Genomic DNA, 14,563 nt, shown 5'->3' with positions numbered 1-14,563 from the left:
CTCTGACAGATGTTAATATTGTTAACAAGTACGCACACAATAACTGTATGTTGGAATTTGCACGACCATTACATTTGTGCGAGTTTACATGCAGAAACAAATTGTGTTCTTGCGTAAGATGTCATGTGACCTTTAAGAGTCCTGCAAGCTCTTCCCTGCCCCCATTGATAGGAGGGCTGATTTTATCACAAAATTGTAGAATCATAGAGTTGGAAGGGGCCATCCAGGCCATCCAGTGCAACCCTCTGCTCAATGTCATGGAGGACAGCCTCCATAGAATGAGTATTGTACATGCCTTGGAGCTGTGACATAGAATCATAGAATCATAGAGTTGGAAGGGGCCATACAGGCCATCTAGTCCAACATCTTGAGTAGTGTACAATACGGGTCAATTGGTGTTATTCAGGCAGGCTGCAAGCTACTGACAGCAGCAGGTAAGGGTGTGAAACTCCATGTGCAGTCTGTATTGTGCCTATGTGGCATGAGGTACTTGCCATATGGAAGCCAGTTTGTCTTGATCTACCTGGGGTCATGGTAGAACTCATGCTGTCCCACACTATTTATCGGGCTATAGCAGGGAGTGAGTGAACCTCCATTCTCTCAGCTGTTCTGTTGCATCCCTTGCAGCCCTGTTACTGCGGATCAGGGATCCAAGTACACTTATCAGTGAGTTCCCCTCTACTCTCCTAGTTGTCAACGTTGACTGAAGCAATTCATTAGCACTACATGCTAAACAATGCCGTCGCAATCCACTGCGGCAACTTTTGGGAAGTGGATTTTGCAATTTCACATGATAAAATCGAGTGGCAAAGTGCATTATTTTGTGTGTGAAAGTGCCCTAAGATTCAGGTCAAGATTTGCTTCGTCTTCCAATGAAATTCACCTGACATCATTCACACAAATGGATGGGCAGAAGGGATTGTGTCAGCGCTTGGCTCTTGTGGCCCTTTCTTCCATGCCCAGGGAAATGCCAATCACCACCTTGGAGTGCAGGCCAGACTGGCCAGGGTTTCTGAGATTTTGGGGGGGAGGGGCATCATCTGGGCATGGAGTTGGGGTCAATATGGGTGGACAGGTAGTTGTGAATTTCCTGCATTCTGCAAGGGCTTGGACTAGATCACCCTGGAGGTCCCTTCCAATTCTATGATTCTAATTTAGAGGTATGTTCTGCAGTGAGCTCCAGTTTTTTGGATGTTCTGTCAAATATTTCTTCCCTATTTGCTAGCTTTGGGAATTTTTTAAACACTGATTTTAAGTTCACATGCCCTTTGTTTTTGCAGACAGAACCCAACTGTGTTTGCAGTTGTGTTTTGGATGCTTTGGTAAAATTAAAGACATGCTGAAGCTGGGTCAGTTGAAGTATTTCCTCTTATACAGTAAGATAAAGGTAAAGGTATCCCCTGTGCAAGCACCGAGTCATGTCTGACCCTTGGGGCGACGCCCTCCAGCGTTTTCATGACAGACTCAATACAGGGTGGCCTTGCCAGTGCCTTCCCCAGTCATTACCGTTTTACCCCCCAGCAAGCTGGATACTCATTTTATTGACCTCGGAAGGATGGAAGGCTGAGTCAACCTTGAGCCAGCTGCTGGGATCGAACTCCCAGCCTCATGGACAGCTTCAGTCAGCATTTCTGCCGCTTACCACTCTGCGCCACAAGAGGCTTAAATTTTCAGCTAGAGGGCTCTGGGCTGCTTATGGTTTCTTGCACATTTGTTGGTACTGGTGATGCTGTCTTCAAATATTTTTTTAAATAACTCAGCCAAGTTTTAGTTAATTACTTACTTGGCCTCGCTAATTAGACTCGCTAATAATTTTACTTTCTATTTATTGCTAACTAATCTGGTGGTGTCTTTTGCCTGGAATTTAAATGGTTTCTAACTTTCCTTTTTTTTCCCCCTCTGTCCTTCCTTTCCTTTTTCACTAGTTCTGCTTCCCTTTTGCTGCAAGAATGTCTGAGGAGTCTTACTTTGAATCTAAAACAGAGGAATCAAACAGTGCAGAGATGTCATGTGCGATCACAGCAACGAGTAACGGGGAGTTAGCTGGCATGAACCAGAGTCTGAAGGCCTTGATGGAGGGCTTTGGGGATGTCTTCTCTGCGAACCAAGCAGGATCCGCCCTGCACTCTGGGATGCAGATAAATATGCAAGCCAAAAAGAATTCTTCCAAAACCACATCCATGAGGAAAGGGAAGAAAATCAACATGGCGGTGGGGTTCCATGAATTCGACTTCTCGGATGATGATACCGATGACAATCTTGATTTTGAGGATGAGAGCGATAGCAGTGAATGAAAGGACTCGTAATGTAGCACCCAAAACGAAAAAGGGTGGGGGAGAGAATTCCGTGAGTTTTATTTAACGTAACGTTTTCTAAACACCTTTTTGTTTTGTAGGTCAGTTTTGTTGCTTGAATGAGAACTATTTGACGTATGTTTTATACCCATCTAAATTTTCACTAAGAACGCTTTCCAAATCAACATAAGGGGGGTTTGGTGTTTTTTTTTTTTTTAATTGGATTTTCTATGATTTTTTTGCTGCAACGTCAGTTGCCTATTTAACAAACCTACATCTGGTGCAATGGTCTAATAAAACTCTGGAAGTCCCTCGAGGGATTTTATGTAACCTCTTGTTGAATATGCACAAAGTACTGTTGTCGATTCAGGTGTTTTCAACAGGTTAACAACTGAAAAATGTGTATTTCACTGCTTGGGATGCCCCTGTAAATTCTGTGCCAAGGAATGTCATATTCAGGAGCAGGCTGTGTGCAAGAATTGGTCCCACTGTTCCTTCCCTGAATGTTTTATCATCTTGGATGGTACAGATCAACTGTTTGGTAGGGAGGGAGCCTGACAGGGGTGCTATACAGTCTGCTCCTCTCAAACAGAGGGCAAGTCGTAGATGAGAAATGCTAATCCCACGCCCATCACAGCTCACATCCTGCCCACAGTCTCCTGTCTTCTTTTGAATGTACAGGCCCTAATCAAAAACGAGCAATACATACATGGAAGCAGCAAGGTTCCCCGTACGGGTTGTTCTCAGGAACTCCGCCTTCTGCTTGTATTGTTCTGTTTAAGTGTTGCTATTTCAGTCCGTTTGGGGGTGATACGAATTTTCATTTAGGAAGGGAAGTGTTGAACTCAATTGACTGTCCACTTAAATGCACAGCTGCAAGAGTGGGAATGGAACATGAAAATTCATTGGGGATTCTCCCCACCCCCGTTCCGAAGACGCATGCAGCATCTTTCAAGCAGAGTTTCATTTGTATGTATAAAGTTGTAAATGCAGGACATTTCTTTAGTAGTCACCATGTTATATAATTATCATCCACAGTGTAGTTTAGTTTTTTAGGGTGTTTGCAACAGTAATTAAATATATCTAAGGGCCTGACCCAGATGTCTATAAACACTCTGCAATGGTCTAGCACAGCATTGAGAAACCCCTGAAACATTCTTCAGGCTTCAAGAAACTCTAGAAGTGGCGCAATCATGCAGAATATGGTTGGGAAGAATAGCTGTGTACACGCCCACATGGGGACCCTCCCCTTCCCGGCTCATCATTGGCCATTTGGGGGGCGGGGAGGCAAGTCAATGTGGTCATATATGGTCATATCACCAAATAAATGTTTAACAAATTAAAACATATATATTAAAATTAATTAATTCCCACTCATTTGAGAAACCCTTCCAGGTCCGTCAAGAAACCCCCAAAATATAATGGGACAGAGTCAAATTGTGGGTTTGCGCAGCTGCTCAGATCCTATCCATGAATGATAGGGAGCTTTTAATCTTCTCTGATCTATTTGAAATGTTTTGAAAGGGCTTGTACCTAATTTGGCTGGGAAGCACAACTCGGGCCACACGGAGAGGGGGAAGATATGTTCTTTCTTTGAAGGATGATTAGGATTAAAATATGATAATTATCCATGAATAGCTAACTTTAAAAACACATAAGAAATATGAGTTGAGATTTCGTAATTGGTCCAGGCTAACCCAATCTCATCAGATCTCCAGAACTAAGCAGGGTCAGCTCTAGCTTTGGGTGGGGGAAGTTCAGGGATGCTACACAGAGGTGGATGCACAGCACTTCTATTCACTTTTTGCCTTGAAAACCCTACGGGACAGCCAAAAGTCAACTGCAAAGTTGATGACACTTTCCACCAGCAGCTTTAGCTTTCATGGGCAAGTAAATAATCCAGTGGAACACATCACAGTATAAGGCGAACAGCCCATTTTCAGCTTCCTAACTGATGTTGTGAATCAGAGCTCTTGGGATTGGAGTGTGCATTCACTGAACTCGTATGTTCATTCTCCCAATGTTGAACGTTCAACATTGGCACAACTATGCTCCCAAACCAAGAAAAAAAGACATATCATGGCATTAAACAACAATAAAGAATTTTTTAAAACAATGTTCTTTCTTAAGTTTGTTTTTAGTTTATTTCATTCCAAGGACATCAGCCAGAACGGTTTTCTGGATAAACTCCATTTTCTATTATCTTTTCCTCAGTGGCAAATCCTCTCTTCTTTTAAGTGTAATAAATCTAAGTAACGTTTTTTCCAGAACTTCAATACAAGTAGTAATATAAATTGGCCGATGGCTCAAAATAGTATGGAGATCCTGGTCCAAAAAGACAAGGTCCACACTGAGGAAAAGATAGTAGAAAACGGAGTTTATCTGGAAAACCATTCTGGCTGACGTCCTTGGAATGAAATAAACTTAAAGCAAACTTAAGAAAGGACATTGTTTAAAAACATTATTATTGTTTAATGCCATAAGGATAGGTCTTTTTTTTTTGTTTGAGTACAACTATCCTCCCAACAAAGCACCCCTAACTGTGTAGACTTGTGTGTGTCTGCAGCAAATACTCTGCATCTATCAAAGGCAATATGCGGTTTGCATTTGGAAGTAATTTATGGTTGGAAACAGCATTTAACATACTTTGCTTAAATTGTACTTTGGGTGTTTGAAACTTCAGTGCTTGGCTGAAATCCTAAAGACACTTCCCTGGGAGTAGAAAGTACTGAATGAAATGGGACATACTTATTCATGGATGTTCTTAGGATTGTTCTTTTTGTGTTAAATCCCGTGCCAAGTAAAAATTTGGTCATGTCAGATAGCTGCAATGTGCTACATGAAACACTGGCCGATAATGCACTTTGAATGCACTTGAGAAGTAGATTTCCCTGTTTCACGCAGGAAAATCCAGTTGCAAAAGCAAATTGAAAACGCATTATCCAACGTGTGCAGAATGGGCCATTGTTAAGAAAATATTGGACATTTGAGATTTGGAGAAAAGAGAATTTAGAACTTCAGTCCCAGTCATATAATGCAGGTTGGCTATCTTCTGAGGAGTTTAAAGATGCTGAACGTTTTCATGCACTCCCCCCCCCCCCGCCCCCAAATCCAGTCTGACTTTTAACTCAGTGTCTATTATTTGGGGAAGATTGTCTAACGGTGGTTAATTTGTTGTAATATTCAAATAAAAGTGGTGACACCTAGGCTCTCACAGGTATGTGGAACTCATACCTACTATGGAGCTCTTTGATACATCTTCCCTCCCCCCTCCCTCTCTCACAAACACACACAGATCCCTTCCTCCCCATTTGCCACTCCCCTCTCACTTCCCCCATCTACTCCCCGGTCCCCCCCCCACGCACACAAAGAGTCCTCCTCTCCCTCCTTACCTGTTCTCCCAGGAGGGCCCCAGCCTTCTCTGGCCTGGAGGGCAGTGCCTGCGTTGGCCTCCACATCCACTGGCCGCCTCCCTCCATCCCTTGTGGCCGGCACCCTGGCATCCACCTCTACTGGCCGCCTCTATCCCTCCCTCATGGTCGGTGCCCTAGCCTTCACTGGCCGCCCCTCTTCCTCCCTCTCTGCCTCCTCTGGCACGCTCCCTGGGGCAGGACTATGGGCGTCACGTCGGTTCCCATTGCCATCCCAGGAGGTGCACCACACGACGTGTTCCGCATCAAAAACTGAACATCATAATTGAATTTAGAGAAATACTTAATATCTGCCTAAATATTTAATAGCACAAAAGAAAGTGTTTTGGGTGTTTTCAGGGAGGAGAAATATAAGGCAAAGTGACTTATCCTGGTTTGCATGGTTTCCCAGTCTCATCAGCAATATTTTTTGTGAAAATATTGAGAAAAAAGACATGAACCAGAGCAGGTTTCTTCCTCTTGCTGCCCCAGTAGCTCTATCAAGGCCTTGCAAGGCTGCAGCTGGAGCTGCTTGGGGCAGCAGGAGCACTGGCAGGGATTTTCTCCTCCCTCCCCCCACTGGACCACAGTCCCAGACCCTCTGCTCTGTCTCCCAGCTCCTGCTTACAAGGATCTTCAAATGGAAGAAGTTGGAGGGGGATGTGACCAGGGGTGGGACCTGTTTCCTGATTGGCCGCTTGTTGGATGGACAGCCAATCAGGAATGGGGCAGCTGGGACAGCTGACCTGATTGGTGGTTCGACTGTGAGTTCCAGTTCCTCCCACCACCCCTTACCAGCTTTATTAAAGATTACAGATTACAGATATATTCCCAGTGGTTGTTACCTCTCTTCCTCATGAAAATAACTCAAGTGGCTGAAGGAAGACAAAAGTGACGGTCAGAAATGGGGATCATACTTAGGGTCACAGGGTTGGATCCTCCCCTAATTCTGCATTTTATTATCTGTAGTGATCAATTCTATATTACACCCCTTTATATCTGGACAGCGTGGTGTCATGGTTAATAGGGATGGCCAGGTTTGGAGAGCCAGGTTTGATTCCCCAATCCACCATATGCCACCAGCTGGGTGACCTTGGTCCAGTCACCGTACTGTTAGAACGGTTCTGCCACTCAACCCCACCTACCCCGCAGGGTGTCTTCTTGTGGGGAGAGAGGAGGGAAGGCAATTGTAAGCTGGTTTGAGACTCATTCAGGCAATATAAAGCGGGATATAAAAATACTTGGCGGGTGGGGAATAGCCTGTGTCCAGTTATGCAAACGCATGCAGGGCTTGACCTGAAAGGTATGTGGGTTTCTTTGTATGGCTTTAAGTTATGAAATAGCTCTTTAGCACACATTTATTTTATTGTTTTAAAGTCTGGGTGGGTTTTGTTTGTTTGTTTTTAACTGTAGTCAAAGTTATGCACTTAAATATTATAAGCTAGTTAAGTGCAATGTTTAAGAGGCCTCGTTTCAGAGATCACTGTGTGCGATGTTCTGGTAACCAGGTGCCACTGCAATGCTGGATTTATTTACAAGCAGCAGTTTTTAGAAACTTGAAAGAACTGAATTTGTCTTTATGGCATGCCCACTCACTTTTCTGTCCCGCTGTAGTCTCTAGTCCAGGGATGGCCAAACTGTGATTCTCCAGATGTCCATGGACTACAATCACCATGAACTCTTGCCAGCATTATGCTCATGGACATCTGGAGAACCACAGTTTGGCCACCCCTGCTCTAGTCCAATGGGCTTAGTAAGCTATTGGAGTACTACAAACACTAGAATTCACACTGAAGCAGAAACCATTCAAGTGCATTTGAGAGAGAATTGCAGGCTGGTTCACTCTAGATGTCCCTTGCGGGAATCCTAGCCTAGTAACGTCCAACTTTCGCCACAAGGGCAATGTAACGAGTAGATGGAGATTTACTTGAGGAGTGGTTCTCCGGCAGTCTGAAACATTTCCTCCTTCCGGGGGAAAAGAAACGACATTCAAAAGTTGTAGCGGGTGAAGATTTCTCCATGAGACACGAGCGAAGAGGGCCTTATGACCCTATCTAGCTGTCTCATCTGCACAGTCTTACAGAAGCAATCTTTTGAAGGCTTCCCAGCACATAACTGTAGAACCTTAACCCAGCTTTGGTTTCAATAAAACCAATGGATAAGGTATGACAGCATTCATTTCCCCAAAAAAATCTGCCATAAAAATTTGGGCAGGAAGGCCCCTTTTTCTCCTCGAGTCGAATCAGCTCTTGCAGAGAGTGCTGATAGGCGAGGAATGGTTCCCCGATTATCCTCGAAGGCAACTACAGTAAACATTGCATGTTGTGTTTGGAAATCGGAAATGCCTCTGTATTGAAGTCTGACGTAGCACGCGACTATTATAATTTATTTTTTGTTTTGCTTTTGCACCGTTGAAATGTTTTATACGGAGTAATAAGGAAACAATACAGTTTGTATGCCAGACATGTATGAATTGTAAATGGAGAGTATTTTCACAGTAATAAGTTAAACCTCTGTCCCCCGCTCCCCCTAAGTACTTCCGTGCGCCGTGAATTCCGTGCCAGACCTACTGCCGATTGTAAACAAAAATATCTAATTTGTATGGAATGTCAAAATGTTACACTCTTGCATGGCAAGATCTTTAACAGTTAGTCTCTTTTTTCACCCCTTTCTTCCGGCACTTAAACTATGTGAAGTTTTGCTTTATCCACATCATGGGTTTGCTTTTCTAGTTCTTAAGAGAATAACTTGAAAGGTAACAGAGGCTCCACCACCCCCATTTAGTGTCATGTGTTTCATTTGGTTGAAAACAGTTTTCTTTTTCTCTTTATTTCTATCTTTGGCTTTACAATAAAGATTTTGACAGTAAACAAACCAACCCCTGTGGTCTTGCATAAATATTTTAGCGTTTATGTGGGAGAGGGGGCGGCTTGTGGTGTGTCCGTAGTAGAGAGCCAGCATGGGGTTGTGGTTGAGAGCGGTGGACTCTAATCTGGAGAGCCGGGTTTGATTCCCCACTCCCAGCCAGCTGGGTAAGCTTGGGCCAGTCACAGTTCACTTAGGACCGTTCTCGCAGAGCAGTTATCTCAGAGCTCTCTCAGCCCCACCTACCTCACAGGGTGCCTGTTGTGAGGAGAGGGAGGGAAGGGTGTTTGTAAGCCACTCTGGGACTCCTTCAGATAGTGAAAAGTAAGGTACAAACAAAAACAGTTCTTCCTAGTTGCCTCTTCCTTGGGCTGTGTCCCAGAATACACAGCAAACAACGAACCCACCACATTTTCTATTAGATTTCCTTTTAATGGGTTTTGCCCTGAGATGGGTACTACCTCACTGTTTTAAAAAACACACACAATTTTTTTCCATAATGTCTCCTACAGCAGTGGTCGCCAACCCCAGGTCCGGGGAGCGGTAGCGGTCCGTGGATCAGTCAGTACCGGGCCGCGGCTCCTCCTTGTCCTCCTCCCCAGCTGCTGCCTCGGGGGCTGCCCTGCCACTCTGCCACTGGTTCACCTTTGGTGCTCTCCAGCGGCCACCATGGCTGGGGCTCCCCTTTGGCGTGGCACTGCGCAGCTGCTGGTGGTAGCACCCCCCAACGGGCGGCGGGAAGTCAGGGGCGCTGGCGGGAAAGCAAGTGGAGCAGGGGCTCAGGCAGTGGTGGCGGCGACGTCCCTCGGCAAAAGACTACCTCCCCTGGACCTCAGTTAAATTGTCAAGCATTGACCGGTCCCCGGTGATAAAAAGGCTAGGGACCACTGTCCTACAGAACTTTCTTTGGAGTGATATTTGCTGCACCCTGCCTGGAAACTGATTCTTCTGTGGTCAGCAAGACCATGCACTGGGGGTGGGTGGGTTTGAGAGGGTTAAATAAGATTAAAGATGAAGTAAAAGAAACACTGAAAAGCTACTCATGGAATCAACAAAAGCTATTAACAATGGTACAAGATAGAAAAAAAAATAGAAAAGTTTAAATATTCAAGAAAAAGTGACAGAACAAATTAAGATGCTTCTTGAAGGTTCTAGAACAGAGGTAGTCAAACTGCATTTGCTGGCAGGGAATTGTAATCCCATGGACACCTGGAGGGCCGCAGTTTGACTACCCCTGTTCTAGAATGTTGTAAACCCCGCCCCCTCTTAAAGTCCTGTGCACAGGACTAGGTGGCTGTATCAAAATGGTGCAAAGAACCAGCCACATTGGGGTGGGATGCGTGTGCAGTCACATGACGCTCATCCAGCCTGCTCTGAAATGTCTTCAGGGGTCTTATGGGGGGACCCCACATCTGAGCCAATATTAGACACATGCAGCTATATGTGTACAATCAGAAGAGTGCAGTGCAGTTTAGTGGTTAGCATGTCTGGCACTTAAACCCAGGTTCAACCCCCTGATTGTGCCATGGAAGCTTTCTGGGAGATCTTGGACCACTCTCTCTGCCTAACCTACCTCGCAGACTAGTTGTGCTTATAAAACGGAGGCGCCATGGATTCTTTGGAGGAAGGGTGAACATAGGAGGACCAGGCATGTAAGTAAACTGTGACAAGCGAAGGACCGATGCACTTTTAAGATCCTGTTTCTTACACAGCTGCTGCCTTCCTTTGATATCGTTGCCTGGACTGAGGAAGACGTGGTAAGAATCCTCTCAGTTATACTAGTCCCTTTTTCTGCTAATAAGGAAGCCCTTTTTTGAATATGCCACCCTAATGATTACGCTAAGCATCCTATCTAATCCAAAATTGGCGTGACTGAAATATTTCCCCTAGGAAACAGAGGATATTTTTCTTTTGTTCCTCAGTGAGACCTTAAAGTGGTCAGGAGACATATTTATTGGGAAAGAGAAAGAGAAAGTGTTGAGCTCTGTTTTGGATTTCAATGGGCTTGATCAATATGAACCCTCTCCCCATGGCTGGGTTTTTTTTTGTTTTTTTGTTTGTTTTTTGAATAAGTAACAATTCAGGAGTTCTGGTAAATTCAGTGCCCCTTATATTTTGTATTTTTCTTAATTGGCAGCCAGTAGAATAACAAATGGAGGAATCAAATACTCCTTAATGAACCAAATATTGCCAGAGGATCTATATAATTCCTAATCTCCAATGTGAGATCAATTTAACCCTGGAATCAACAACAACGGATCATTTCTCAAATGTTAGAGAACTGCAATTTGTCTGTCTTATGTTTTCACTTTAGCTAAAGCAGTGGTTCTTAACCTTCCTAATGCCACATCCCTTTAATACAGTTCCTCATGTTGTGGTGACCCCCAACCATAAAATTATGCAAGTGTTCTTTCACAGAAATTAAACCGAAACTGACCAATGGCGTGAAGAGCCATTGTTCGTGATTGTATATAAATTGGCGGATACCTTCAGGAGGAGCGGCAACAGTGGCGTTCCCCCCCCCCACCTGGCCAAGCTGCTTGCCCTGCCGCAACCCCTTTGAGAGGGTCATTCGACCCCCAAAGGGGTCCCAACCCACAGGTTGAGAACCACTGCTATAAAGGTTATGCAACCGAATTAATTGTTGAAAGGCTGTGTTTTCTCTCCACAGTATTGTTGGATGCAACAGCTTGTTAGAAAAGGTAATGTTTTTTATGGGTTTCATTCGCAACATTGACTTTTCAGTGACCAATTCTATGCATTTTTGAACCATTTCTTGTTCCCTTAAGGTGATACGTCTGGTGAGATGAATGTATATGCCAATCTGTTTAAAGAACATCACATCACAGGCAAACGATTACTTCTTCTGGAAGAAGAGGACTTGAAGGACATGGGAATTGTTTCCAAGGGCCACATCATTCATTTGAAGGTATCTGAACAGGAAAGATGAGGCCCCAAAAGGTTGGGGGACAAAAATATATAAAAGTCATATTAAATAAGCTATTTAACAGAGCTCAAGGTAATTGAAAATTATTTTAAAACATTTTTAAATTACCTTGAACTCTATTAAATAAATTGTTGATTTATTATACTTTTATATATTTTCATCCCTCGATATTTTTGGTTCTCGCTTGTTTTTCAGGCTGAGTTATTTTTGTTTTCCCTTCTTTGTTGTTTACCCTGGGTGATAACAGAACAGTTTAAGTTCCCCATTTTGTGCATCCCTGAGGCATAAAAGATCTCCAATCTGCAAACAGAAATGAAAGCAAACTAAAATAATGTTTATAACACACTGATCAAGCTTGTCCTGCTTTTCTAAGTAACCAAAAAAAAAAAGTATTTTTTTGCACTCTAGCATAGGAATTCAGAAATCCATCTGCCAAATGCTCACATCATGTTATTCAGTGTTGAACTCATACATGAAGTTGTGTTATATTGAGTCAGACATAAGGAAAGCCCTGCTGGATCAGATCTTCCATCTAGTCCTTCATCTTGACTCATACAGTAAGACATACCATTAGTCTGTCATGGTCCGTATTGTCTACTCTTTCCAAGGTCTCAGGCAGGTCTCTCACATCACCTGCCACCTGTTAACCAGAGATGTCAAGAGACTGAATCTGGGACTTTAACCAGTGACCCACAGACCTTTGTTAGTCTTCCTGTGGAATTGTGATGTACAGATGTCATAGCTAAACAAAATGGGAGAGTGAACAGGGTAACGGAGAGTCTCTAGTGATGTCAGAGACCTCCCCCCCCCCAACAGCCAGCGTGGTATAATGGTTAAAGAGTGGCAGGCTCTAATCTGGTGAACTGGGATTGATTCCCTACTCTTTCACATGCAACCAGCTGGGTGACCTTCGATGAGTCACAGTTCTCACACAGCCATTCTCCCCTTGAGTTTTCTCAGCCCCAACTACTTCACAGAATGTCTGTTGTGGGGAGCGGTTTTTGTAAGCCACTTTGGGTATTAAAAGCCAGCTCTTCTTCTTAAATTGACACAAAAATATTTGGCAGTCAAAACAACAGTAATCTATCACAAACTTTCAAAATAGCTAGCAGGAAGTATCCCTGACGGTAGACAGAAGTGCATAAGTGCATTCCTTCAGCTGACTGGAGCTGACAGGAAACAGGTTCCCTGGGATCCAAAGTGGGCAGGGAAAAGTGAGTTCACAGAAATAATTCCTCATAGGCATACTTCCTAGTTGAGTTTTCTGTGCCTCATCAGTGAACAATTGTCTCCTTGTCATTGTATCACATGTACAAGGCCAGGGCTCAAAAGATGGCTGATTCTGTGAGGCCACAGCCCAAAAGGCCCCAGTCACAGTTTTTCATTCCTCTATTGGAAGACATTTTTAGCTGCAAAGATTTCCTTATTGGTTAATAATACCTGTCTGGAAACCAGTTTAACAGGAGTTGGAAAAACCTGGAAAAGTTGACACATTACTGAGGAAGATGCTTCTTGTCCTTCCTCTCAAAATGGTGGTGGGAAATAGGAACCAGTCAAGGTAACCTATGGTGCAAACAGTTGCCACTATGTTGGCCAAATCAATGTTTTATTTAATTATCAGCCTCCCATGTGACCCGTGCTTGAGTGACAGTATATGACATTTGTGTATGTTATTTTCAGCAGCATATAAGTCACTATTGATGTTGGATGGGGGAAATGTGAAGACAGTTGAGCCCTCAGCTCAAATCTCAGTCTAAGCTGTCTCTGTGTTAGTTCTTCTATTATTGTTGTTGTTATTGTTATTAACAATGACAACAATATTTGTATACTGCCCTCCCAAAATAGCTCAGGGCGGTGTACATAACATGGTTAAGAATTAACAATGAATTAAAAGTTGACGCTCTTCAAATTACACTGATATAATCAAAGATGTTGCTATTTTCCTGTCACCTCACAACTTAAAAACTGTGTGCTTGGAATCGAAGGGAAGAGTATATTACTTGACTTCTGCATATGCTATGATGAACTTTCCATCCTGATATGACGTTTCCTTTTTTTGTTTTTTTTACTTGCAGACTGCCATCGAGAAATTAGCTCAGGATTTTCTCAATATGTTTCACTTTCCACCTCTGACCAAGGTAAATGTGGGCTTTCTTATTTCAAGAAGCAAAACTTTTTAGTCAACTTTTGGAGAGGAACTGCTGTGTCTTGTTGGTCTTGGAAGTTTGCACGTGTGCATCAGAAAGGCCTAGTTCTCACTGAGATGGTAAACCAGATCTGGGCCAGGACCAAAAAGGCCCTAGCTCAGGTCAAGGTTAACATGATCGATGGTTGAGGCCAGGTTAGCAAGTCGCTCATGCCTCAAGCCAACTTCTCAAATATAATTGATCCAATATTATTACACTTTATGACAAGCCATATTTAACTTTAAGTCTCTCAAAGAAGCCCTCAGTATTTCACTGTAAAGTCATCAAATGATATCAAGGCACAGAGGTCAAGGGAATCTGGGATTACTGAAGAGGTGCTTTGAATCAGAGGAATGCAATGTCATGATTTGCCCTTCTCTAAACCCACCGCGACACACTTGGGCACCTAGTTCGGGGATCAGTTCTCCTGTTGATCACTCATAGCCTATATCAGGGGTAGTCAACCTGTGGTCCTCCAGATGTCCATGGACTACAATTCCCAGGAGCCCCTGCCAGCAAATGCTGGCAGGGGCTCGTGGGAATTGTAGTCCATGGACATCTGGAGGACCACAGGTTGACTACCCCTGGCCTATATGACTATTAAGGTCATCATGAGTGAGACCGACTGCAGTCCCAAGGACCTTTCCCTGGGAGTAAGCCTTGTGGAATAATGTTACTTTTAAACAGAACTGCTTCGGCAGAATAAAAAGCTAAGAAAACAAACACCATAATAATTTAAAGTGGTGAGTCTGATGGAGAAGGGGTGAAATAATATTTTCTTAATTATTGTTCTGTAAAGCGAAGCTTAGTGTACCAGACTGTTTTGTGACAGAAGGCCCAGAAACTTGATCTTGACTGTAT

General features: G+C 43.6%; 1 protein-coding gene across 3 annotated transcripts in view; it reads left to right on the top strand.

Annotated features, from left to right (window-relative positions):
• MAP3K20 (mitogen-activated protein kinase kinase kinase 20) overlaps window positions 1-14,563 on the top strand; it is a 146,938-nt gene that overhangs the window by 111,807 nt on the left and 20,568 nt on the right. For 2 of the 3 annotated variants that reach the window (XM_077319697.1, XM_077319696.1), the window contains exons 12-15: window positions 10,282-10,326; window positions 11,241-11,271; window positions 11,359-11,498; window positions 13,592-13,654. In XM_077319697.1, coding sequence (XP_077175812.1) covers window positions 10,282-10,326; window positions 11,241-11,271; window positions 11,359-11,498; window positions 13,592-13,654 — 279 coding nt within the window. Of the gene's footprint in view, window positions 1-1,925; window positions 5,393-10,281; window positions 10,327-11,240; window positions 11,272-11,358; window positions 11,499-13,591; window positions 13,655-14,563 lie in introns of those variants that run through there. The other variant, XM_077319698.1, reaches the window with a different exon arrangement.

The sequence above is a fragment of the Paroedura picta genome, chromosome 2 (genome assembly GCF_049243985.1).
Source record: "Paroedura picta isolate Pp20150507F chromosome 2, Ppicta_v3.0, whole genome shotgun sequence".
NCBI lineage: Eukaryota > Metazoa > Chordata > Lepidosauria > Squamata > Gekkonidae > Paroedura > Paroedura picta.
The sequence above is the reverse complement of the archived record's forward strand: the minus strand, read 5'-3'. Positions and strand labels throughout refer to the sequence as shown.